We start from the raw sequence: 27,756 nt of genomic DNA on the forward strand, positions 1-27,756 counted from the left end.
TTTGGTTTAGGTTCAGGTCATGCTCTCAGGGTTGTGAGATGGAGCCTAAGTAGGGCTCTGCACTCAGTGAAGAGTCTGCTTGAGATCCTTTCCCTCACCCTCTCCCCTTGCCTCTCCTCCCACACGTGCACTCTCTCTCTCAAATCATCTTAAAAAAATATTTGTCATGGGATTGACTTATTTTTACAATCCAGTTTTAGAATATTTCCTCACTCCCAAAAGCTCCCTCATGCTCATTTGTGGCCAGCCCCTTCTCCCTTGTCTGTTTTGTTTCTATCCCTTCTTTAGCTCTCTCTCTCTAGTTTTGCCATTTCTAGAAATTAGTTATAGTTATCCTCATAAAAGCCCTTTGCAATAGGTACTATTTTTTCTTAATATCTCATTTAGAGATAGTCAAAATAAGCCATAGGAGACTTCCATGACCTGCCCATGGCCAGAAAACTAGTAAGTGATGGAGCCAATATTCATGTCCAGATAATCCGATCCCAGAGTTTTACCATTAGGTTATTCCTCTGTAATAAATAGTATGAGAAGTATGAGGAATTAAGAAGTGGGAGAGATCACATATGGCTGTTGGATTAAAGAAGATTTGATGCAGGAGGTGGTATTTTGATAGGAAGGAATGAGGAGCATGGAATTAGCAAAAGCATTAAATTAAAAACCTTGAGGCTAAATATTTAATGTATTCAGGAAATATTTATTGAGCATCATTATGTCCTTGTACCTTGCTAATCACTTTAAATCACTTTACATGCATTATCTCATTATTTTTTCCAACAGTCCTTAAATTCTATTATTGTCCTATTTTTATGGATAAGGAAGTGAAAACTGTGAACGGTCAAGCAGAATGCCCAATATCACACAGCTAGTAAGAACAAGGCTGGGGTTTTGACTTTATATTGCAAACTAATCTTTTTTTTTTTTTTTTTTTTAATTTATTTTTTATTGGTGTTCAATTTACTAACATACAGAATAACACCCAGTGCCCGTCACCCATTCACTCCCACCCCCCGCCCTCCTCCCCTTCTACCACCCCTAGTTCGTTTCCCAGAGTTAGCAGTCTTTACGTTCTGTCTCCCTTTCTGATATTTCCCACTCATTTCTTCTCCCTTCCCTTATATTCCCTTTCACTATTATTTATATTCCCCAAATGAATGAGAACATATAATGTTTGTCCTTCTCCGACTGACTTACTTCACTCAGCATAATACCCTCCAGTTCCATCCACGTTGAAGCAAATGGTGGGTATTTGTCATTTCTAATAGCTGAGTAATATTCCATTGTATACATAAACCACATCTTTATCCATTCATCTGTCGTTGGACACCGAGGCTCCTTCCACAGTTTGGCTATCGTGGCCATTGCTGCTATAAACATCGGGGTGCAGGTGTCCCAGCGTTTCATTGCATTTGTATCTTTGGGGTAAATCCCCAACAGTGCAATTGCTGGGTCGTAGGGCAGGTATATTTTTAACTGTTTGAGGAACCTCCACACAGTTTTCCAGAGTGGCTGCACCAGTTCACATTCCCACCAACAGTGTAAGAGGGTTCCCTTTTCTCCGCATCCTCTCCAACATTTGTTGTTTCCTGCCTTGTTAATTTTCACCATTCTCACTGGTGTGAGTTGGTATCTCATTGTAGTTTTGATTTGTATTTCCCTGATGGCAAGTGATGCAGAACATTTTCTCATATGCATGTTGGCCATGTCTATGTCTTCCTCTGTGAGATTTCTGTTCATGTCTTTTGCCCATTTCATGATTGGATTGTTTGTTTCTTTGGTGTTGAGTTTAATAAGTTCTTTATAGATCTTGGAAACTAGCCCTTTATCTGATATGTCATTTGCAAATATCTTCTCCCATTCTGTAGGTTGTCTTTGAGTTTTGTTGACTGTATCCTTTGCTGTGCAAAAGCTTCTTATCTTGATGAAGTCCCAATAGTTCATTTTTGCTTTTGTTTCTTTTGCCTTCGTGGATGTATCTTGCAAGAAGTTACTATGGCCGAGTTCAAAAAGGGTGTTGCCTGTGTTCTTCTCTAGGATTTTGATGGAATCTTGTCTCACATTTAGATCTTTCATCCATTTTGAGTTTATCTTTGTGTATGGTGCAAGAGAGTGGTCTAGTTTCATTCTTCTGCATGTGGATGTCCAATTTTCCCAGCACCATTTATTGAAGAGACTGTCTTTCTTCCAATGGATAGTCTTTCCTCCTTTATCGAATATTAGTTGCCCATAAAGTTCAGGGTCCACTTCTGGATTCTCTATTCTGTTCCACTGATCTATGTGTCTGTTTTTGTGCCAGTACCACACTGTCTTGATGACCACAGCTTTGTAGTACAACCTGAAATCTGGCATTGTGATGCCCCCAGATATGGTTTTCTTTTTTAAAATTCCCCTGGCTATTCGGGGTCTTTTCTGATTCCACACAAATCTTAAAATAATTTGTTCTAACTCTCTGAAGAAAGTCCATGGTATTTTGATAGGGATTGCATTAAACGTGTATATTGCCCTGGGTAACATTGACATTTTCACAATATTAATTCTGCCAATCCATGAGCATGGAATATTTTTCCATCTCTTTGTGTCTTCCTCAATTTCTTTCAGAAGTGTTCTATAGTTTTGAGGGTATAGATCCTTTACATCTTTGGTTAGGTTTATTCCTAGGTATCTTATGCTTTTGGGTGCAATTGTAAATGGGATTGACTCCTTAATTTCTCTTTCTTCAGTCTCATTGTTAGTGTATAGAAATGCCACTGACTTCTGGGCATTGATTTTGTATCCTGCCACGCTACCGAATTGCTGTATGAGTTCTAGCAATCTTGGGGTGGAGACTTTTGGGTTTTCTATGTAGAGTATCATGTCATCGGCGAAGAGGGAGAGTTTGACTTCTTCTTTGCCAATTTGAATGCCTTTAATGTCTTTTTGTTGTCTGATTGCTGAGGCTAGGACTTCCAGTACTATGTTGAACAGCAGTGGTGAGAGTGGACATCCCTGTCTTGTTCCTGATCTTAGGGGAAAGGCTCCTAGTGCTTCCCCATTGAGAATGATATTTGCTGTGGGCTTTTCGTAGATGGCTTTTAAGATGTCGAGGAATGTTCCCTCTATCCCTACAACCTGAAGAGTTTTGATCAGGAATGGATGCTGTATTTTGTCAAATGCTTTCTCTGCATCCAATGAGAGGATCATATGGTTCTTGGTTTTTCTCTTGCTGATATGATGAATCACATTGATTGTTTTACGGGTGTTGAACCAGCCTTGTGTCCCAGGGATAAATCCTACTTGGTCATGGTGAATAATTTTCTTAATGTACTGTTGGATCCTATTGGCCAGTATCTTGTTGAGAATTTTTGCATCCATGTTCATCAGGGATATTGGTCTGTAATTCTCCTTTTTGGTGGGGTCTTTGTCTGGCTTTGGAATTAAGGTGATGCTGGCTTCATAGAACGAATTTGGAAGTACTCCATCTCTTTCTATCTTTCCAAACAGCTTTAGGAGAATAGGTATGATTTCTTCTTTAAACGTTTGATAAAATTCCCCTGGGAAGCCATCTGGCCCTGGACTCTTGTGTCTTGGGAGGTTTTTGATGACTGCTTCAATTTCCTCCCTGGTTATTGGCCTGTTCAGGTTTTCTATTTCTTCCTGTTCCAGTTTTGGTAGTTTGTGGCTTTCCAGGAATGCGTCCATTTCTTCTAGATTGCCTAATTTATTGGCGTATAGCTGTTCATAATATGTTTTTAAAATCGTTTGTATTTCCTTGGTGTTGGTAGTGATCTCTCCTTTCTCATTCATGATTTTATTAATTTGAGTCTTCTCTCTCTTCTTTTTAATAAGGCTGGCTAATGGTTTATCTATCTTATTAATTCTTTCAAAGAACCAACTCCTGGTTCTGTTGATCTGTTCCACAGTTCTTCTGGTCTCGATTTCGTTGAGTTCTGCTCGAATCTTTATTAACTCCCTTCTTTTCTTGGGTGTAGGATCTATTTGCTGTTTTTTCTCTAGCTCCTTTATGTGTAAGGTTAGCTTTTGTATTTGAGTTCTTTCCAGTTTTTGAATGGATGCTTGTATTGCGATGTATTTCCCCCTTAGGACTGCTTTTCCTGCATCCCAAAGATTTTGAACGCTTGTATCTTCATTCTCATTAGTTTCCATGAATCTTTTTAATTCTTCCTTAATTTCCTGGTTGACCCTTTTATCTTTTAGCAGGATGGTCCTTAACCTCCACGTGTTTGAGATCCTTCCAAACTTCTTGTTGTGATTTAGTTCTAATTTCAAGGCATTATGGTCCGAGAATATGCAGGGGACAATCCCAATCTTTTGGTATCGGTTCAGACCCGATTTGTGTCCCAATATGTGGTCTATTCTGGAGAAAGTTCCATGTGCGCTTGAGAAGAATGTGTATTCAGTTGAGTTTGGATGTAAAGTTCTGTAGATATCTGTGAAATCCATCTGGTCCAGTGTATCATTTAAAGCTCTCGTTTCTTTGGAGATGTTGTGCTTAGAAGACCTATCGAGTATAGAAAGAGCTAGATTGAAGTCACCAAGTATAAGTGTATTATTATCTAAGTATTTCTTCACTTTGGTTAATAATTGATTTATATATTTGGCAGCTCCCACATTCGGAGCATATATATTGAGGATTGTTAAGTCCTCTTGTTGAATAGATCCTTTAAGTATGATATAGTGTCCCTCTTCATCTCTCACTACAGTCTTTGGGGTAAATTTTAGTTTATCTGATATAAGGATGGCTACCCCTGCTTTCTTTTGAGGACCCTTCGAATGGTAAATGTTTCTCCAACCTTTTATTTTCAGGCTGTAGGTGTCCTTCTGTCTAAAATGAGTCTCTTGTAGACAGCAAATAGATGGGTCCTGCTTTTTTATCCAGTCTGAAACCCTGCGCCTTTTGATGGGGTCATTAAGCCCGTTCACATTCAGAGTTACTATTGAGAGATATGAGTTTAGTGTCATCATGATATCTATTCAGTCCTTGTTTTTGTGGACTGTTCCACTGAACTTCTTCTTAAAGGGGAATTTTAAGAGTCCCCCTTAAAATTTCTTGCAGAGCTGGTTTGGAGGTCACATACTCTTTTAGTTGCTGCCTGTCTTGGAAGCTCTTTATCTCTCCTTCCATTTTGAATGAGAGCCTTGCTGGATAAAGTATTCTTGGTTGCATGTTCTTCTCCTTTAGGACCCTGAATATATCCTGCCAGCCCTTTCTGGCCTGCCAGGTCTCTGTGGAGAGGTCTGCTGTTACCCTAATACTCCTCCCCATAAAAGTCAGGGATTTCTTGTCTCTTGCTGCTTTAAGGATCTGCTCCTTATCTTTGGAATTTGCAAGCTTCACTATTAAATGTCGAGGTGTCGAACGGTTTTTATTGATTTTAGGGGGGGATCTCTCTATTTCCTGGATCTGAATGCCTGTTTCCCTTCCCAGATTAGGAAAGTTTTCAGCTAGAATTTGTTCAAATACATATTCTGGCCCTCTGTCCCTTTCGGCACCCTCGGGAACCCCAATTAAACGTAGGTTTTTCTTCCTCAGGCTGTCGTTTATTTCCCTTAATCTATCTTCATGGTCTTTTAATTGTTTGTCTCTTTTTTCCTCAGTTTCCCTCTTTGCTATCAACTTGTCTTCTATGTCACTCACTCGTTCTTCCACCTCGTTAACCCTCGTTGTTAGGACTTCTAGTTTGGATTGCATCTCAATTAATTGATTTTTAATTTCTGCCTGATTAGCTCTAAATTCTGCCGTCATGAAGTCTCTTGAGTCCTTTATACTTTTTTCTAGAGCCACCAGTAGCTGTATAATAGTGCTTCTGAATTGGCTTTCTGACATTGAATTGTAATCCAGATTTTGTAACTCTGTGGGAGAGAGGACTGTTTCTGATTCTTTCTTTTGAGGTGAGGTTTTCCTTCTAGTCATTTTGCTCAGTGCGGAGTGGCCAAAAGCAAGTTGTATTGGGAATAAGAGAAAAAGAGAGGAAAGAAAGAAGGAAAGAAAAGAGAAAGAGAAAGAAAAGGGAAGAAAAAAAAACGAAAAAAAAAGAGAAGAAAAAGAGAAAGAAAAAGAAAGGAGAAAAAAAAGGGGGGGTGGGGGAAGGAAACAAATCAAAAAGCAAAACAAAACAAAACAAAACAAAAAACAAAAAACAAACAAACAAAAAAAAAAATCCAAAAAAAAAAAAAAAAGAACCACAGGGGAGTATCTTCTGATTCTGTGTTCTTTAAGTCCCTTGGCTTCTCCTGGAAGTTGTCAGTCTAGCTGGTGTTCTGGGGGAGGGGCCTGTTGTGCTGATTTTCAGGTGTTAGCAGTTGGGGGAGCTGCTCTGCCCCTGCCTGGTGCAGGGCTCAGTGGGGGTTGTTTACCCCGTGAGGCAGCAGGAGGAACAGCCCCAGTGGCGGGGCAGCTCTGGAAACCTGGATTCAGCTCCGGCAGGAACTCCGTCTGCAGGGCCTGGAGGCTCCGGGGCGGGGCCGCTGATCTGCTCAGCTGGGGCAGGAGCGTCCTTGCTGTCCTGGGCCCTCCCGGCCTCTGCCTGTCCCGGGGGAGGCGGGATCCTGGGCTGTGTCCCGGCGCCCTGTGCTCCGGAGCCTGCGCTGGTGGATTCGCGCTCCCGGGCCGCGCAGCCCCCTCTGCGGAGCCGCCGCCCAAGTCCCTCCGAGCTGCTCCTGGAACCGCGCAGGCCCCTCTGCACGGAGCCTCTTCCTCTGCCCGAGCCCGGCCGAGCTGCTCCCGGGGCCGCGCAGCCCCCTCCGCGCAGCCCCCTCCGCGGAGCCGCCGCCCGAGCCCCCCGAGCTGCGCTGCAGCCCTTAGGGAGCTCGGCGCACTCTCCTGGGCGCGGAGTTGCTGTTACTGTCCCGGGGAGCCCGAGGGCATCCCCTCCCTCCTGGGTCCTGCTCACTCCCCGCGAGCCCCTTTCCGCCCGGGAAGGTCGGTGCAGCTCCTGCTTCTCCGGGACGGGGCTCTCCTGTCCTGGGGACACTCGCCCCGGCCTTAGCCCGGCTCCTCGCGGGGCCCCTCCCCCTTGGAGGCCTTTGTTTCTTTATTTCTTTTTCCCCGTCTTCCTACCTTGATAGAAGCGCGAACTCTTCTCACTGTTGCATTCCAGCTGGTCTCTCTTTAAATCTCAGGCCGAATTCATAGATTTTCAGGATAATTTGAAGGTTTTCTAGGTAGTTTGGTGGGGACAGGTGATTTGGAGACCCTACTCTTCCGCCATCTTGCTCCTCCCCCTATATTGCAAACTAATCTTAAGCATTGTGCTAGTTGGCCACATGAATAAAACACAGCAATAACAACCACAATAAAAAAAAACTGGTCTTTGGAGAGATTACTTCTGTGGCAGGATTTGGAATAGAGTGGGACAGAGAGAATGGGAGCAGGTAAAGCAGCTCACCACAACTACAACTGCGTGGGTAGAATTCTGGGTGGTGTGAGGGGAAATTAAAATGGGCAAACAGGAGTAGATACAACTAAGAGGGATTTGTGGCTAAGGTGAGGGAAGAAGAAATGTCTGATAGTGAAAGAATATAATCATCTGCAAACACTATTATAGAAGACCTGAACATCAGTCTTATTTATTCTGTTTTGATACTTCTATCAATAGTCTAGACGATTGACATTTGCTGGAGACTTTATTTATTTATGTATGTATGTATGTATGTATGTATGTATGTATGTATGTATGTATTTATTTATTTATTTATTTTCACATTTTAAAATTTAAATTCAATTTGCTAACATATACTATAACACCCAGCGCTCATCTCATCAAGTGCCCTCCTCAGTGCCCATCATGCAGCTACCCCATGTCCCGCCCACCTCCTCTTTCACAACCCTTTGTTTTGATGGGGATAATTTAAAGAAGAAATTTTAGTGTGGGTCCAGGGACTTCTTTGGAATTCATGGATATACTTCATGAATGTGTGATTCCCTCATAACTGCAGGCCAATAATGAGTGTATATATGCTCATTCACTCTTTAAGGAAAGGCATTATAACTTTCATCAAATTCTAAGAGTTTGAGACCTCCCCAAAATTAAGAATGATTGGTCTAAGACATAGGACAAGTTTATTCCTTTTTCTTAGTTTCTAAGTTCTATTCCTTATTAAGTTTCTGGAAAGGTATATATCAGCTTTTAATTATATTCATTTCTTCTACAAAATTTGATTTCATATTAAGTACACTAAGAATTACATGGTTATGCATATCATAAAACTACATATATATTTACACATACATACCCACATACACTCATACACAAAGACAATATAAACATTAAAAAAAAAGTGCATGGGGCAACTAGGTGGCTCAGTTGGTTAAGCATCTGACTCTTGGTTTTGGCTCAGCTAATGATCTTAGGGTTGTGGGGCTGAGTCCTGCATTGGGCTCCATGCTCAGTGGGGAATCTGTTCAAGATTCTCTCTCTCCCCCTCCTCCTGCTCTCCCCCTACTCATGGATTCTCTCTCTCAAAAAGATAAATAAATCTTGGGACACCTAGGTGGCTCAGCGGTTGAGCATCTGCCCTTGGCTCAAGGCGTGATCCTGGAGTCTCGGGATGGGGTCCCACATCCGGCTCCCTGCATGGAGCCTGCTTCTCTCTCTGCTTATGTCTCTGCCTCTCTCTCTGTGTGTCTCTCATGAATAAATACATAAAATCTTTTTAAAAATCTTTAAAAAATAAAAATAAAAATAAAAGTGCTGATAAGGATATTATCCATTAGGGTGGTAAGTTTTATTTTGTTTTTTGTTTTTTTTTTAATTCATTCATGAGAGGAAGAGAGAGAGAGAGTGAGAGAGAGAGAGAGGCAGAGGCACAGGCAGAGGGAGAAGGAGGCTCCATGCAGGAAGCCTGACGTGGTACTCGATCCCGGGTCTCCAGGATCACACCCTGGACTGAAGGCGGCACTAAACCGCTGAGCCACCCAGGCTGGCCCGGGTGGTAAGTTTCATAAATGTTTGAATGTATGTAAATAAACACATACATATATTTTTGCATACATAGATGAAATTGAACATAATGGAGCATAGTCTATCCACAGATAGTTGGGTCTATGTCTGCCCATCCATCAGTCAATATCTCATGATAATATAGCTTTTTAGAGTTCAGTGTTTAGGAAAATTCTGTTTCTGTGCCCTTTGTTTTATTTTGTATTTTAAAAGTCACTCAGTGGGCAGCCCTGGTGGAGCAGCGGTTTAGCGCCGCCTGCAGCCCGGGGTGTGATCCTGGAGACCTGGGATCGAGTCCCACGTCGGGCTTCCTGCGTGGAACCTGCTTCTCCCTCTGTCTGTGTCTCTGCCTCTGACTCTCTCTCTCTCTGAATAAATAAATAAATAAATAAACAAATAAATAAATAAATAAAAGTCACTCAGTTATATCATACATTCAGTTTAAAGAATAAATAATAGGGACACCTGGGTGGCTCAGTGATTAAGCATCTGACTTTGGCTCAGGTCGGGATCCTGGGGTCCCCGGGATCGAGTTCCACATTGAGCTCCTTGCATGGAGCCTGCTTCTCACTCTGCCTGTGTCTCTGCCTCTCTGTGTTTCTCATGAATAAATAAATAAAATCTTAAAAAAAAGAATAAATGATAAAGAAAATATCAGTATAACACTTTTGCAAATCAAGAAATGAAGTACTGGCAGGAATGTCACTGGAAACATTACTAATGTCCATCCCTAATTGCAACCTCTTCTTGTCTCCAAGAACCAGTTACTATTCCATAATTATTCCCTTTTTATTCTTTATAGTTTTACCATTTATGAATGCATCCCCAAAAAATGTGACATAGTTTTGCTGCTTTTAACTTTATACAAATAGAAATATATTATATATATTCTTTTGAAGACTTCTTTTGCTCAATATTATGTCCATGATATTTATCTATGTTGATGATTTATATAGCTGCAGTTTTTTTTCTTTGCTACATAGTATTCCAATGCATGCATTTATGACTTTTCATCCATTCTATTGATGGATATTTAGAGTATTTCTTATTTTCTATTATGAAGAATGCTTGCTGTGGCAGAGGCTGCCAGTTATTCATCAAATGATCTTCATCCAGAGCACCAGCTAAATTATATTTCCCAATCCCCCTTATGATGTGTAGTCGAGTAGAAAACTAGTGGATGTTATATGTGCCATTTCAGGCCTATCCTATAAAACCTTTCATATGTGCTCTTTATACCCTTCCTCCTTCTTATTGACCTGTTATGGCAGGGCCAACAGCTTCCTGTAAAGGGCCACATAGTAAATATTCTAGGCTTTGTGGGTCATTGAGCTTCTGTTGCAACTATTCAACTCTGTGTTGAATAGTTGTGCAAGAAAGGATCCACAGACAATGCATAAAAAATGGAAATCAGGGCAGCCCCCGTGGTGCAGCGGTTTAGCGCCACCTGCAGCCCAGGGTGTGATCCTGGGGACCCTGGATCGAGTCCCACGTCAGGCTCTCTGTATGATGCCTGCTTCTCCCTCTGCCTGTGTCTCTGCCTCTCTCTCTCTCTCTCTATGAATAAATAAATAAAATCTTTAAAAAAATGGAAATCATGTATTCTAATAAAACTTTATTTATGAAAACAAGCAGCAGGACAGATTTGGCCATGAACAAAGTTTGCTAACCCCTGTGCTATTGTAATACTCAAGGTGATCTTGGAAGAAACTTTTTGTTCCTTAAGCCATTGATATTTTTTCTATTTGTTATTGTAGTTTAGCCTACCCAACTAAACATAGCTGCTTTGAACATATTTGTAAGTTAATTATGTGTATGAGATTCTCTCTAGCATACTTAAAATGGAATCTCTTGGATATGGGGTATTTGTTCTTTATCTTCCATAAATAATGCAAAACTGTTTTTCAAAGTGGTTGTATATATTTACACTCTGATCAGCAGACAAGCATTCCTGGTGTTCTAGTCTTACTAACACAAGAATGATAATGAAAACACAATCTATCATAATTTGTGGGAGGCAGCTAAAGTAATGCTTAGAGAGAAACTTCTAGTTTACATACTTATATTAGAAAAGAAAAAAGATTTAAAATTATAGATCTCAGTTTTCAATTTAAGAAGCTAGGGAAAAAAGAGTTAATTAAGCCCAAATTAGTACAAAGTAAATAATAAAAATAAGAACAAGAATCAATGGAATAGAAAACAAGCACGTATTAGACAAAAATCAACAAAACGCAAAGGCTGTTTCTTTTCTTTCAAAGAAACAGTAATATTGATTACCTCCTAGCAAGACTGATCAAGAGAGAAAATTAAAAATTACCAATATCAGGAATGAAAGAGGGACATCACTATGGATGTTAAGGCCATTAAAGAAAAGGCATGTAATGAACAATTTTATGCCAATAATGTCAACAACTTAGATGAAATGAGCCAATCCCACAAAAAGCAAAAGTCAGCAAAATTGAACACAAAAAGAAATGACAAGTCTGAATACTCCAGTATCTGTTAAAGAAAAATAAAATCCAAAATAAGAAAACCCATCTACACACACATACCATCACCATCAACACTAAAAAGCAACAACTCCAAGCCAGATGTTTCAATGGTGGATTCTATAAAACATGTAAGGAACAAACGATACCAATCTTAACACGAACTCTTTCAGAAAAGAGAGGAGAAAAAAAAATACTACTTTATTTTTTTTTAAATTGTAGTAAAATACACATTTGCCATTTTAATCATTTTAGTGTGTATAAGTTGCTGGTATTAGGTACATTTGCAATGTTGTGCAACCATCACACTATCTAGTTCCAGACTTTTTTCATCACTTCAAACAAAAACTCTGTAACAATTAAGCAGTCATTTTCCATTTTCCCCTCCTCCTAAGTCCCTAGTGGCCATAAATCTGCTTTGTCTATTCTGGATATTTTATATGAATAGAATCATACAATGTGTGGCCTTTTGTGTCTGGCTTCTTTCAGTTAGCATAATTTTTTCTTTTCTTTCTTTCTTTCTTTCTTTCTTTCTTTCTTTCTTTCTTTCTTTTCTTTTATTTCTTTCTTTTTTTTTTTTTTAATTTTAAGTAGACTCCATGTCTAGCATGGAGTCCAATGAGGGCTTAAACTCACGACCCTGAGATCAAGACCTAAGTTGAGATCAAGAGTCAGATGTTCACTGACTGAGCTGCCCAGGTGCCCCAGCATAATGTTTTCAAAGTTCACTGATGTTAGCACATATCAGAACTTCATTCCTTCTTAAGGTTAAATTATATTCCATTGTATGGATATACTGCATTTTGTTTATCCATTCATCTGCTGTTGGGCATTTGGGTTGTTTGCACCTTTTGGGTATTGTGAATAGAGCTGGTATGAACATTTACATACAAAATTTGTTTAAACATCTGTTGTCAATTATTTTGTATATACACCTCTGAGTCATATGGTAATTCTATGTTTAACTTATTGAAGACTTATCAAACTGTTTTCCATAGTGGCTCTATTATTTCAAATTCCCTACCAGCAATGTATGAAGGTTCTGATTTCTTCATATCCTCTCAACCTTGATATTTTCTATTTTAAAAATTATAATAATCATGGTGTGTATGAAGCAGTGTCTCACTGTGGTTTTGATTTGGATTTCCCTAGTAATTAGTGATGCTGCACATTTTTTCATATGGTTGTTAGCCATTAGAATATCTTCTTAAGAGAAAAATCTATTCAAGTCTTTGGCCCAGTTTTTAATTGAGTTGTTTGTCCTGTTATTGAGTTGTAAAAGTTCTTTATATATCCTAGATACTAGACCTATAGGAGATATAGGATTTGCAAATTTTATCCCATTTTGTGGGCTATCTTTACATTCTACAGATAGTGTTCTTTTGACAGAATTAAAAAAATTTTTTTTAAAGATTATTTATTTATTCATGAGAGATAGAGATAGAGAGAGAGACAGAGAGGCAGAGGCACAGGCAGAGGGAGAAGCAGGCTCCATGCAGGGAGCCTGATGTGGGACTCGATCCTGGGTCTCCAGGATCATGCTCTGGGCTGAAGGCTGCGCTAAACCGCTGAGCCACCCAGGTTGCCCCCAAAATTTTTTCATTAAGTCTAAATTTATCTATTTTTTTCTTTGGTTGCTTGTGCTCTTGGTGTCATATCTAAGAAGCCACTGACTAATCTATAAGCATGAAGATTTACACTAATGTTTTCACTTAAGATTTTTATAGTTTTCATTCTTACTTTTAGTTTTTTTTAAAAAAGATTTTATTCAGTCATGAGAGACACACAGAGAGAGGTAGAGACATAGGCAGAGGCAGAAACAGGCTCCCTGCAGAGAGCCTGATGTGGGACTGGATCCTAGGACTCTGGGATCACAACTTGAGTCAAAGGGAGATGCTCAACTGCTGAGCCACCTAGGTGCCCCTTATTTTTAGTTCTTTGATTAATTTTGAGTTAATTTTTGTGTATGGCATGAGGTATATAAATGAAGACTCCAACTTCATTTTTTTGCATGTAGACATCCAGTTGTCTCAGCACCATTTGTTGAAAAGCCTATTCATTTGCTGAACTGTCTTGGTATCTCTGTTGAAAATAATTGGCCAGATGTATGGGTTTATTCCTGGATTCTCAATTCTATTCTGTTAATCTCTTATACCCTCATGCCATGTATGGGTATAACTTCAGTATAGGATGGTTTTGTTTACTATATCTCTGTAGTAAATTTTCAAGATAGGAAATATGAGTACTTCAACTTTGACCCTCTTTTTCAAGATTATGTTGACTATTTGGGGACCCTTGTAATTCTGTATGAATTCTGGAATTGGTTTTTTCATTTCTGCAAAAATTATATTGGAAGTTTGACAGGGACTGCATTCAATCTGTAGATCACGTTGGGGAGTACTGACATCTTAATATTAAGTCCTTAAATCCATAAGCACAAAATGTCTTTCTGCTTATTTAGGTCTTCTTTAATTGTTTCAGCAATGTTTTGAACTGTTCAGTGTACAAGTCTTACACTCTTGCTATGGCGGGTGCCTGGGTGGCTAAGTTGGTTAAGCGTCTGTCTTTGGCTCAGGTCATGATCTCCGGGTTCGGGTTCTATGATTGAGCCCCCCATTGGGTTCTTAGTTCATTGGGGAGTCAGCTTTTCCCCCAACCCTCTCACAAATAAATAAAATCTTAAAGAATTATTGCTAGATATTTTATTGTTTTGATGCTATTATAAGTGGAATTTTAAAAAAATTTCCTTTTCAGTAGTTCATTACTAGTGTGTAGAAATACAAGCAATTTGAGTACTGAATTTTATCCTGCCACTTTGCTGAATTCATTTGTTAGCTCTAAGAGATTTTTGTGCATCCTCTAGGATTTTCTATATATAAAATCATATTGTCTGCTAAAACAGTTTAACTTTTTCTTTTCCAATGTGGATATGTTTTATTTCTTTTTCTTGTCTAACTGCTCTGGCTAGAACTTCCTGCACAAAGTTGAATAGAAGCGGCAAAAGCAGAGATATTTGTCATATTCCTGGTCTTAGGGGGTAAACTTTCAGTCTTTTACAATTGAATATGATATTAGCTGTGAATTTCTACATATATATATATATGTATATATTTAACATTTATTTATTAGATACAGACAGAGAGACACAGATAGAGAGGCAGAGACACAGGCAGAGGGAGAAGCAGGTTCCCTGCGGGTAGCCTGATGAGAGACTTGATCTCAGGACCCTGGAATCATGCCCAGAGCCAAAGGCAGATGCTCAACCACTGAGCTACCCATGTGTCCTCTAGCTGTGAATTTTTATATATGCTCTTTAACATGTTGTTGAGGAAGTTTCATTCTATTTCCACTTTATTATTTTTATCATGAAAGAGTATTGGATTTTGTCAAGTGGTTTTTCTGTGTTGGGTTGATGCTTTTTCCCCCCTTTATTCTATTTTTTTACAAGTAGGCTCCAAGCCCAATGTGGGGCTTGAACTCATGATCCCAAGATCAAAAGCTGCATGCTCTACCAAGTAAGTTGGCCTTCTGTCTATTAATACGTTATATTGCACTGATTGATTTTTGTATGTTGAATTACCTTTGCATTCTTGGGCTAAACCTCACTTGATTATGGTATGTAGTTCTTTTAATATGCTGCTGCATTCAGTTTTGTTAGTATTTTGTTGAGGAGTTTTCATCTATATTCATGAGTGATATTGGTGTGTAGTTTTCTTGTGATGTCTTTGGCTTTGGCATCAAAGTAATGCTTGAAATGGGTGAAGAAGTGTTCCTCCTTCTTCTATTTTTTTGGAAGAGTTCCAGAAAGATTCATTTTAATTCTTTAAGTATTTGGTAGATTTCACCAGTGAAGCCATCTGGTCCTGGGCTTGTCTTTTTTGGGAAGTTTTTGATTGCTGACTTAATCACTTTACTTGTTTGGGTTTATTCAGATTTCCTATTGCTCTTGAGTCAGTTTTGGTAGTTTGTGTGTTTTTAGGAATTTGTCCATTTCACCTTTGGTTCTTTGGTTGTTGGTTTTTGATCTATTGTTTTTGTTTCAACTATTACTTTTTTCCTTCAGGCAACAGTGGTGGGTTCATTTGGTTTTTAATGTTTGCAAGGAATATCCCACATGTGGTTGCCTCTCTGTTCTGAGAAAGTTCAGCCTTAGGAAAAACCTTGTGTTAATCCTTTAGGAAATAGACACGTGAAAGACAAAAATAGAATTCCTTGAGAACAAGATCCGTTTTGTTTCCTCTGGCACAGATGCTCATACTTGGAACATAGGATGCCAACTTCAAGAATGCTGTCATGCTGGGGATGGGAATGGGATAGAGCTAAATTAAAATTCCACAGAGTTCTCCTACCATGTTTCAGTTTTTTGCTGGCTAAGCATTTGCTTGATTTTTATTAATTTTTCACTGCCTTTCAGAGTTCTGTTAAGGCTGATTCTGGCAGTTTTGCCAGTATTTTCACTATTTCTGGGAACTGAGGGGGTGCCTCTGGAAGTCCCTACTCCACCATTTTTGCTGACATCCTCTTGACTTATTCATGACACAGCATAACTCTGATACCAACCCTTAACAAGGGCATTACAAAGAAAAGTATTATATACCAATATTTCCAGATTAGTGTAATCTATCAAATTGCAGAATAAAGAAAATTCATGGTCATCTCAATAGGTATATCAAAAAGACTTTATGAAATTCAACACATTATGATAAAGACTCTCAGCAAATGAGGAGGGAACTTTCTTAACCTGATAAAGAGCATTTACAAAGAAACCTACTGCTAAAATCATACTAAATGGTAGAAGATTGCTTTCCCATGAGATCAGGACTTCCTTATGGAAGTTCACTTTTACCATTTTATTCTACATTGTAATAGAAGTCCTAGGCAGTATAATAAAATAAGAAAAAGAAATAAAAAGCATAAGGATTAGAAAAAAAAGTAGTTGTTACAGACTTAATTGTGCTCCCCTACCCCGTCCAAATTCAAGTGTTGAAGTCCTAACCCTCAGTATACCTCAGAATGTGACTGCATTTGGAGATAGGACCTTGAAAGATGTAATTAAGGTTACATGAGGTCATAAGGTTGACCTTTAATAATCTATTATGACCCTTTGTCCTTAAAAAAAAGAGACACACTAGGAATGTATGCTCATAGGAAAAGGCCACATGAGGATACAGAAGGCACCCATGTACAAACCTAGGAGAGATGCCTTAGGGGGTAATGACTAGAAAGGAACATGAATGAGCTTTCATGAAGAATGGAAATGTACTATATCTTAATTGTATGGGTATATACAATTGCAAAGTTTATCAAACTATACGTTGAGACCTATTTAATTTTACCATATATAAATTAAATCTCAATCAGAATAAAAGAAAAATTAAAAAACCCTACAGGTTTCTTGATTCTGATTCAGTGCTGTTTTTAAGACCACACTCGACTGACATCTCTTTGACATTGCCAATCAATCACAATAAGGACTTTGAAGGGACAGCATATGTATTTCTTTTTTTTTTTAATTTTTATTTATTTATGATAGTCACACACACACACACACACACACACACACACACACAGAGAGGCAGAGACACAGGTAGAGGGAGAAGCAGGCTCCATGCACCGGGAGCCCGACGTGGGATTCGATCCCGGGTCTCCAGGATCGCGCCCTGGGCCAAAGGCAGGCGCCAAACTGTTGCACCACCCAGGGATCCCGAGCATATATATTTCTTAATCACAGTAGGTACTGAGGTCAAAAGGTCTAACTGATTAGACCTTTATGGCTGGGAAACGGGGCAAAGACACAGAAAGAAAAATCTATTTCTCTCTCTATAAATGTATCTATATATACTAATTCATTTAAGAAACATATAATGAGTACTTACTACATGTTAGGCAATGTTTTTATGGGGATACAAGAGTAAAATATGGAGTGGTCATATCCTAGTGGGAGAAGATACAAAATATAAAAAATAAGTAAATTACATACTATTTTGAGATATTTCTGTTATAGAGGATGGGAAATGTAGAGTTTCTGGTTTAAGTGACAATATTTCATACAGTAACTTCAACTCTTAACGCTGGCCTTGCATTTGAATTCCTTTTTAAAGGGGACTAAGCAGGACAATTTAACCTACACATCTGGGTTTATTCATAGCCCTATATTATGCTTATGTTCTGTGTTCTGTTGATTAAGACATCAACTTTTAACAAATCTTTTAGCTCAGACTTCTGGGAATCAGAGGTGATATTTTGTCATACCTTTACTACTGATTAAACATACATTAATGATGGTGATGTTAATAACAAAAGAAACATAAAAAAGTGTTCTTAGAGGCAAAATGGAAATGGCTTCTATACTTTGGATACTCCAACTTGTTTATTTCTTTAATCACATCACCTATATTAGTCCATTATGTACTACACAGAACACTGATATCACTGCAAGCACAGGTTTACCTAGAGGAAAAACTAGGAACTTCAAAGATTATTTCTCATTTTAGATGAGTCTATAATAATCCTCTTTCAGTAAAGGAAAAATGTGTTTGGGAGCCCCTCAGGGACCATCAATCAGTGAGAGCTGCTGTATATTATATAGTATAAAAAAGCCCAAAGACAAAATGGAGGGTGTAGTCAATACCATCAGTTAAATCCAAATTACTTTAGGTTCAGCCTCCCTTGAAAGTTTTAAGAAGATCCAGAGATCTGTGAAAAAGGATAAACAGGCATCGCTCTAAGCATAGTAGGAGGCTTTGGCATGGCTTTACAGCCTCACTTAGAAGTGGGCAATGCCAAGCCCTGAGGTCTAACATTTCGATTCTGAAACATGTCTGCTCAGTGGCCTCATGGTGTCTGTTAGCCTGTCAGCAACACAGAAAAAAATGCCCTCAGCTTCAAGGGCTCTCATGAAAGGGAATCAGTGATTGATAAGAAAAGGGTGGTTCAAGGCAAGCTGGGAGAAAAAAAAACACACTGCTGAGTAGGGAGGAAAAAAGGAATGAACAGTGTTTCCAGATTTGTGCGTTTGGCTTAAAAGTTCTTGACTCAAGTTTATATTTTCCTAAGTAATGTCTCCTTGTTCCACATAGCTCAATAAAGGCAACTAAAATAGACTATTACAAGCATTGATGATTGAAAAACAATATTTTCAGTGTAATATTTTAAGTGTAATTCTGGCAATACTGTATGATCTCAAGGTTCTTTCTTGAGACAAGAGTCAGATCTTTTTTTTTTTAATACATTTAGTATCAATAAAGTTGGCAGAATGATGAGGAGGATAGAAAAAGGTAGATGAAGAGACTGATAATAAAGATTAATGGTCCTGCAGTAAATATCCTATGTGGTACTTCATGATTAAAGACAACACAAGAAACAAAGAAGAAAAGTATGTTAAAAAATTTAGACACACTAAAGAAAAGAAAGCAATTAAGGAGATGCAAACCAAACAGTGTGACTGAGGTTATTAGGGCTAGGTCACTGGCCTTATGATAAACAGGGTGTCCAAACCCCTTGCAGCACACCTTGAAAAGCCTGACTCCCATCTGGTTGGGTGCCATCGTAAATGCCAATGCAGTAACTGCCCTGTCCTGTAATCTGCATACCAGCTCTATAATGGGCAGAATGACTTCAAGGGGCAACTTCAGCTCCTCGGTGATCAGGTATACTGTAATTTTGCCAATGGCTCCATATTAGCATAAAAGAAGAGAAAAATACATGACATTCTTTTTTTTCTTTTTCTTTTTCTTTAAATAAAGAGAAAGAAGGGGAGAGAGGGAGAGAGAGAAAAAGAGAGACAGAAAATGTGAGTGGATTAACAGGGCAGAGAGGGGCAGAGGGAATCTTAAGAAGGCGCCATGCTCATCTCAGAGCTCGATGTGGGGCTTGAACTTGTGATCCTGAGATCATGACCCGAGCTGACATCAAGAGCTGGATGCTTAACCTATTGAGCCACCCAGGCACTCCTTACATGACAGGCTTTCTTATAAGTAGAAAAAAAAAAAAGTTATTCTTGTGAACACCTTAAAACAAAACTCTCTTAAAAAGATGAGAGAGTTTCTATTTTTTTTCACTGCAACACTCAATCTTTCCCCACAAAAAAAAAAAAAAAAAGGAAAAAAGCTAATGAAAAAAATAAAACCATGAGTGAAAACTGTTCCTGAAAACTTTGCAGAATTGTAACAGCTTTGTCTTGGTTAAATTGATTGGTATAGCAACATTATAAAATGACTATTAGGATTCATTGTGCACAACAGAAAGTGCTGAAATGTCAGCAGACTATACAGCAAAAGTAATGGGTTCTGAACCCCTGTTAGTCAAAAATGATTTTGTTTCAAATTAGAAATTGATTTTTTTTGGACACAAGCCCTTTCCAGGCTTATAGCTTCCGTAGCTGGACCCGGGAGAGATTAACTTTCACCACTGTAAGGGCTGGCCTGATGGTACCTTTCTCAAAGTGCCTTTTCAACCACAGGCTTCTAATGTGGCTGTAGTCTTAACCAATAACACAAGTCATTTGTCCCTTTGCTATTATACTATATTTTTCTCATTTTGCCATTTTATTTTAGTGTTGGCACACAACACAAATTTGTTGACAAGTTAACAGAAAACTATGTTAAGACTTGCAGTGTAACCACCACACCATTTTGATTGGTTCTCTATTCTCCAAAGTGCAATGACTAAGAGAGTATGAGTTTCCCATCTCTCAAGGACTAACAGAGAATGTAAAGAAGATTGTATCTCAGATATGAAGTCTCCTCCAGAACATGGAAGATTCCTAACTCTGGGAAATGAACTAGGGGTGGTGGAAGGGAAGGAGGGTGGTGGGTGGAGGTGACCGGTTGGTGGGCACTGAGGGGGGCACTTGACGGGATGAGCACTGGGTGTTATTCTGTATGTTGGCAAATTGAACACCAATAAAAAATAAATTTATTATTAAAAAAAAAGATATGAAGTCTCCTCAATCTCATTTTTGTTTCCGGTAGCAAAGTCTATAAAGACAAAAGTTCTAAGTTGTCCTAATGCACTGGAGGTCTGCAGAACTTCTACCTCATGTCAAATAAAATGTACTTATTTTTGTTTCAAGATGTGGATAGTTTCTCTTCTGAGGCTTGGACTAATTAGCATCTCTCAATTATTTGGGAGAAGATTAAACAATTTCTAGATCAACCATAATTAAAACCAAAAATCATGACAAAGATAGCAGGTGATGAGACAAGATCTTCTAATAAGGCATTGCCCATTTTTCACACAAATAAATGGAAGAGTGCCTAGAGAGATTATGAAAACTTGGTTCCTTAACTCCAGAGGTGGGCAGGTGTGAGCCCAGTAAAAAAAACAGGTAAATACGTGGATGGAGGTAGAGTGTATTATGCTAAATGAAATAAGTCAGTCAGAGAAAAACAAATACCATATGATTTCACTCATATGTGGAATTTAAGAATGAAAACAGATGAATATATGGGAAAGGCAGGGAGGAAGGAGACAGGGAGATAAACCATAAGTGACTCTTAGGCAGAGAACGCCAACTGGGGGAGGTGGGTAGGGAATGGTTTAGATCTGTGATGGGCATTAAGGAAGGCACTGTGATGAGCACTGGGTGTTGTACGTAAGTGATGAATCCCTGATGTTTCATCTAGTTTCATCTAGTTCATCACTGTTTCTACTAGTGATGAATCACTAGTTTCATCACTAGTAAAAACTCTAGAAACCAATACTATACTGCACTGTATGTTAACTACCTAAAACTTAAATAAAAAAAAAAAATTAAAAAAAAGAAGGATGTCAGGGTTAATGGTTGTGAGCAGATAAGAGAGATACCTTGGAAAGAAGTGTGAGCAGACAGTGCTCCAAGATTTTTTGTGGCTCTTTCTTCCGTACATCTCTATGGACAATGAAGCTCAGATTTGCTACATTCTGTGAAGTCCTTCCCTTGATAATTTCAGGAGAGGTTAAGCCATAAGCCACTCCAGAAACAATCAGGAAACACAATTAAATTTGACCACTTAGCTCAATGTTTCACAGTTATTTTATAATTGATTTCTTTTAAAATATCTGTGGCCTCTGGGGCACCTGGCTGGCTCAGTTGGTGGAGCATGTGACTCTTGATCTTAAGCCTGTGTCTGGGCCCCACAATGGGTGTAGAGATTACTTAAAATCTTAAAAAAAAAAAAAAATCTGTGACATCTAAAATAGGAAGAATCACTGGCACTTAAAAGACTGCTAGGCAATATATATTTCAGACTTATGAAGTTCTATTTTAGCCACAATGTAGAATTGTCTATGTCCTCTCCTCCACCCTTCCCATATTTCTAGTTATTTGAGAATTAACTGTAGTTGTTGGAGTTTACTCTCTTAGCAGAAATTTATATTCAATTTCCTGTCTTCTTTACTCAGTTTGAACATTATTTTGTGTCTATAACTACATTTATGATTGAATCATCCTTACAGTTTGCTGCTTGCAAAGAGGGACATATTGGACAGTTTCTTATAACAGTATATTAAGAGAAAGGCTGATGTGATTCAGTGATCTAGCAGATGTGCCACCTGCGGCCTTGCATGCACATGTCAATTGGTAAAAAACTTAACTCTTGTTAAGGTTGTTGAAATCACCTGGAGTGATTCAACATGGCTAGCACCCACCAGCAACCTCTGGCCCCAGAAGAGCTTCTCCTTTTGCTACTTAGAGATGTTAAGTTTACCTCTTAGGGGTTGATATGTATCTTTCTTTTGACATGTCCATATCATGTCTGTATCATCTTCTGTATGTGGTTGAAACCCAACTGTCTTCTTTTCCCTTCTATTCTCAACACTGCTTGTGGACTCTTGGTATTTTTTGATGGATGATGATGGTCCCAGCAGCCAGCCATCACATTTTGACTTCAATAAACTAAAAAGAATAAACATGAATGAGCTATAGAGAGCATAGATGGGAGGTGCATGATTATATGAAGGCATATAAATTCAGCGTAAGTTGAAATGTAATTCATGGCAGTAAGAACTTTCTTTTTCTTCTTATCTTTTATTGAATTATAATTTGAATAAGTTACCAAAGGTCTATTTTGTATCTTGTCACAATAATTTTGGAGAAGAAATGGTCTTTATCCTCAAAAAGCTTATATTTGGAGTTCGGGAAATGAGACTCAGACCCATGAAACTGCTAATAAAGCCACAGAGTATGACTAAGAACCAGAATATCTGTAGAAATAAAAAGTATGCTAAAACAAGACTTGCATAGCTAAAATGTTTCCAAGTACTAAAATTGAACATTAGGGATTAAAATATCACCAATTTGCTTCAAAATGCATTTGTGTTTCTCATTTTCAATTGTTACAGTATTTATTATGTGCCTAGAGTACGTAAGAAGCAGTACAATGGTGCATGTGGAATAATTGGTCCCTGTCCTCACATAATTTCATTATAAAGTCAGCAAGGCAAATATGGAATAAAAGGAATTTTAATGAAAATAAACACATGTACATATGTTTTTCTCTCTAATAAACTGTGTTCCCAGCATTAACACATTTCCTCTTAGAACATTTTGTTTTTTATTTTTTTATTTTTTATTTTTAAAATTTATTTTTATTTTTATTTTTATTTTTTTTAACATTTTGTTTTTTAGGGACAAATGTTCAATGACATATCCCAGCTTCTTCCTTTACATTTTAATTCACCACAGACTCAGGACACTTTGGTTTTGTCTTTTTCATGCCCAAAAACAATGTGAGAGCTAAAGTAAATAGAAAAAAAGAGAGAGAGAGAGAGAGAGAGAGATGTTTACTCATAGAGTCTAAATATTAAGACATTTAAACTCTCCAGAAGCAGAGGTGATAAGCTGACAGATAAGAATAAGAACCAGAATATCTGTAGAAATAAATAAGAATAAGAATAAGCTGACAGAGTATTACTGGATCCATTACTAATCTCAGAAACTCTTCTCTTAGGTGGGAAAGTATAATACTCAGTGTCAGTGAGGGTGCAGGGACAAGAGCATTGTAATACATTATTGGACAAACTGCAAATTGGTATAGCCTTTTGGTGAGTTATTTGTCAACACAAAACAAAAATGCATCTACCTCCTAACAATTCTGCTTTTAAGAAGTTATCCTATAGAATTAGATAAACAACAGCATGAGAATATCTGTTCAAGGATGGTCATTACAGAACTACTTGTAACAGGGGAAAACTGTAGCAAATATCATTCAATAGAAGAATGAGTAAAAAAAACCCCATAAACTTGGTACACCCATTATAAGGAACACTATTCAGTCACTAAAAAGAATGAGGGATTTCTCTATACTATTGTGGAGAAACTTCATGACATACAAATAAACTTCATGACATAAAAGGAAACAAACAAACAAGGCAAATAAGCAAGCAATTTGCAATAATGGAATATACAATATGACCTCATTTTTGTAAAAACAAAAATACATAAAAATATTTTTAAAGTTCTTCATGAATATACACCAAACCTGAGAGGCAGAAATAGAGTGACTGAGGGAATAGCTTTTATAATTTAATTTATATGCTTCTGAATGTTTTCATTTCTTCTAATAGGCATGTATTTTTTAAACTAAAAAACAAAACCTTTACCATCTCCTCTACATTATCATCTCCTCTCTCTTTCCCTTCTCTGCCAAACTTCTAGAAAATAGTAATCGATTTTAAAAGACATACCTACTAAAACTATTTTTTAAAGAGCAAATCTGGTGTCCTTTTCTCTTTCAGCAGTCTTTTTACTAGATCACTTCACTTCAATTGACTCCTTTCTTACAACTTTTTACCTTGGACATCATAGTATGTTATCAAGACTGGTCTTCCAGTTTTAGGAGACTTCTACTCAGATTCTTTTACTGGGAACACTTCTACTTCCTTCCCCTTAAAAGTTCAGACATTCCTCAAGAGTCTGTGCTTTTTCTTTCTTCTTCCCCCACTTAGCACTTTCTAGTGATTCTTGCCACATCGCTGTATTTTCAATTATGATTTCTAAATAGATTCATCTAGCCCCTAGTGCTCTCTAAAACTGCTGATCTGATCCACTATTTACCAGAAAGCTGTGAAGGGATGTCTTGTCATAACTTCCCAAAGCAATTCATGTGAAAGCAATGGCATTATATTTATCTTGAAACTAGTTTCTCCATGCTTCCATTTTCATTTAATGACATCACCATTCTCTTAGTCACTTATATGAAAAGTATCAGTCATCTCAAATTCTGTTTTCCTTGTGCCTATCCAATAAATTACTAAATCAACAATTCCTTTATATATTCATCAGATATTTATTGAGGACATACTCTATAAGGCCTGATAATGTGTTATGGGTCTAGAGTGGGCAAACATGAAAAATAAATATTTATTGAGTACATTGTATGCTAGGTGATAAGTATACAAACACAAGCAAGACCTGGTTCCTATTCTCAAAATGATTTTAGTAGTCGAAAGAGACACTGAAATAGATCATTTTTAAAAAAGGTTTATTTATTTCTTTTATAGAGAGAGGGAGTAAGAGAGTGGGAGGAGGGATGGGTAGAGGAAGAGGCAAAGAGAATCCTCAGGCAGAATCTGCTCTGATCATGGAGCTCAACGCCAGGCTCCATCTCATGACCATGAGATCATGACCTGAGCCAAAATCAAGAGTTGGCCGCTTAATTGAGCCATCCAGGTGCCTCTGAAACAGATCATTTTTAATACTATATGAAACATGCTATGATTCAGGATATACAGGGTATCAATGGGAGCACATAGGTCCTCAGCAGAGGACCTATCTCTTACTGAGGGTAAATTCTGGAAGCATTCAAACTAAATCTTGGAGGAGGATAAGCAGGTGATAAGGAAGGACAGAAGAATGTTCTAAGCAGAAAAAAGAGAACACTTTGAATAAATATACCAACAAGTAAACAAGTAAACAAGTAAAATATATTTTGAGGATAAGTGAAGGTGAAGCAGGAGAGACAGAGATAGGTCAGATCATAAAAGGTTTGCCTTCATATGAAGGAGCTTGAGCTCTATTTCATAGGCAAGGGAGAGTCACTGGAAGGCTCCAAGGGGAAAAGTGGCATTATCCAATTTGAATTCATAAAAAATTATCCTGGACAAGGCCACTTAAAAGAGGGACTATAAGAAGTTGGATGAGTCAGAAGGCTGCTGAAATAGCTCTGATGAGACATGATGAGGGTCTGGGAGAGAGGAGCAGTTGTAGAAAATGAAGAGAAATTGTTTAAAAAACATATTTAGTATTTAAAATTGGTAGAATTCAATGAGTGAATGAAAAGTGAAGGGAAAAGGTAGTGAGAATGGCAGAATTTTGGGGGTATAAGCAATACAGAAAGGAAGGACTGGGAAGGTGGGAGAAATTAATGTAGCCTGAAGTACTTATGAAACATCTGGGAAGACATTTCAAGAAAGCAATTGGATTAATAACTCCATATGTTTGGCTAGTCGGCTGGCTAACTTTAGAGTGAGGTTGAGACAGAATTGAGGAAGTATATGCTTCACTGTCAAAGTTCTCAGGGAAGGAGGAGGTAAATTCATTCTTGTAAATGAAAGAAATGGGTATTGAGGAATGAAGTGAAGATTTGGAGTATGTATTGAGGGAATTCAAGATAAAACCGACCAACAACAAGGAAAAAAATTCCTGCAATATTGAAGGCCTAGGGGATCCCTGGGTGGCTTAGCAGTTTAGCGTCTGCCATCGGCTCAGGGTGATCCTGGAGTCCTTGGATTGAGTCTCACACTGGGCTCCCTGCATGGAGCCTGCTTCTCCCTTTGCCTGTGTCTCTGCCTCTCTCTCTCTCTGTCAAATAAATAAACAAACAAATAAATAAATAAATAAAATCTTTAAAACAAATATTGAAGGCCTAACAATTAGAAATCATAAATTTGTGTCAAGGCTCAGGTGCACAGATGTAAAAGCACAGAAAGCAGCCTGAGAACTTGATCTCGGTTTCGGATTTTATTGGGAGGGTTAAGCAAACTGAAGATCAAGTTTCAAGCTCCAACACCAGCACAGTCCCCACCCTGCACAAGCTCTGTATTCTGTGCCAAGCTGTCCCCTCTGTGAATCAGGCTCTAACACTGTATGCTCAAATTAGTTTTGGGATATGATGTGAAGTAGGCATCAAGGTTTATTTTTTTCCATATCTATATCCAATATTAGTTTTGAAGACTCCCTTCTACACAGACTTGCTTGATACCTTTGTCAAAAAGCAACTGAACAGGAGGAGGGGCAAGATGGCGTAAGAGTAGGGTCCCCAAGTCACCTGTCCCCACCAAATAACCGAGATAACCTTCAAATCATCCTGAAAATCAACAAATTCGGCCTGAGATTTAAAGAGAGAACAGCTGGAACGCTACAGTGAGAAGAGTTCGCGCTTCTATCAGGTAGGAAGACGGGGAAAAAGAAATAAAGAAACAAAAGGCCTCCAAGGGGGAGGGGCCCCGCGAGGAGCCGGGCTGAGGCCGGGGTGAGTGTCCCCAGGACAGGAGAGCCCCGTCCCGGAGACGCAGGAGCTGCACCGACCTTCCCGGCGGAAAGGGGCTCGCAGGGAGTTGGAGCAGGACCCAGGAGGGCGGGGATGCCCTCGGGCTCCCTGGGACACTAACAGACACCTGCATGCCCAGGAGAGTGCGCCGAGCTCCCTAAGGGCTGCAGCGCGCATGGCGGGTCCCGGAGCAGCTCGGAGGGGCTCGGGCGGCGGCTCCGCGGAGGGGGCTGCGGGGCGGGAGCGCGAATCCAACAGCGCAGGCCCCGGAGCACTGGGCGCCGGGACACAGCCCAGGATCCGGCCTCCTCCCGGGGCAGGCAGAGGCCGGGAGGGCCCAGGACCGCAAGGACGCTCCTGCCCCGAGCTGAGCAGATCAGCGGCCCCGCCCCGGAGCCTCCAGGCCCTGCAGACGGAGAGCTCCGGAGTTACTGCCGGAGCTGAATCCAGCTCCAGAGCTGGCCCCGCCACTGGGGCTGTTCCTCCTGCGGCCTCACAGGGTAAACAACCCCCACTGAGCCCTGCACGAGGCAGGGGGCAGAGCAGCTCCCCCAAGTGCTAACACCTGAAAATCGGCACAACGGGCCCCTCCCCCAGAAGACCAGCTGGACGGACAAGTTCCAGGGGAAGTGAAGGGATTCTGTGAAGGGATTCTGTACTTTTAAGTATACAGAATCAGAAGATACTCCCCCGTGGTTTTTTTTTTTTTGGATTTCTGATTGCTTCTCCCACCCTTTTTTTCCCCTTTCTTTCTTTTTCTTTTTTCCTTTTTTCTTCCTTTTTTTTCTCCTTACTTTCCTTCTTTCTCTCCTCTCTTTTTCTCCTTTTCCCAATACAACTTGTTTTTGGCCACTCTGC

General features: G+C 39.1%; 1 protein-coding gene across 16 annotated transcripts in view; it reads right to left on the reverse strand.

Moving 5' to 3' along the window:
* KIAA1328 (protein hinderin) overlaps positions 1-27,756 on the reverse strand; it is a 377,583-nt gene that overhangs the window by 53,229 nt on the left and 296,598 nt on the right. For all 16 annotated transcript variants that reach the window (XM_038543408.1, XM_038543400.1, XM_038543406.1 and 13 more), the window contains one exon: positions 22,117-22,304. In XM_038543408.1, coding sequence (XP_038399336.1) covers positions 22,117-22,304 — 188 coding nt within the window. The remainder of the gene's footprint in view (positions 1-22,116; positions 22,305-27,756) is intronic.

The sequence above is a fragment of the Canis lupus genome, chromosome 7 (assembly GCF_011100685.1).
Source record: "Canis lupus familiaris isolate Mischka breed German Shepherd chromosome 7, alternate assembly UU_Cfam_GSD_1.0, whole genome shotgun sequence".
NCBI lineage: Eukaryota > Metazoa > Chordata > Mammalia > Carnivora > Canidae > Canis > Canis lupus.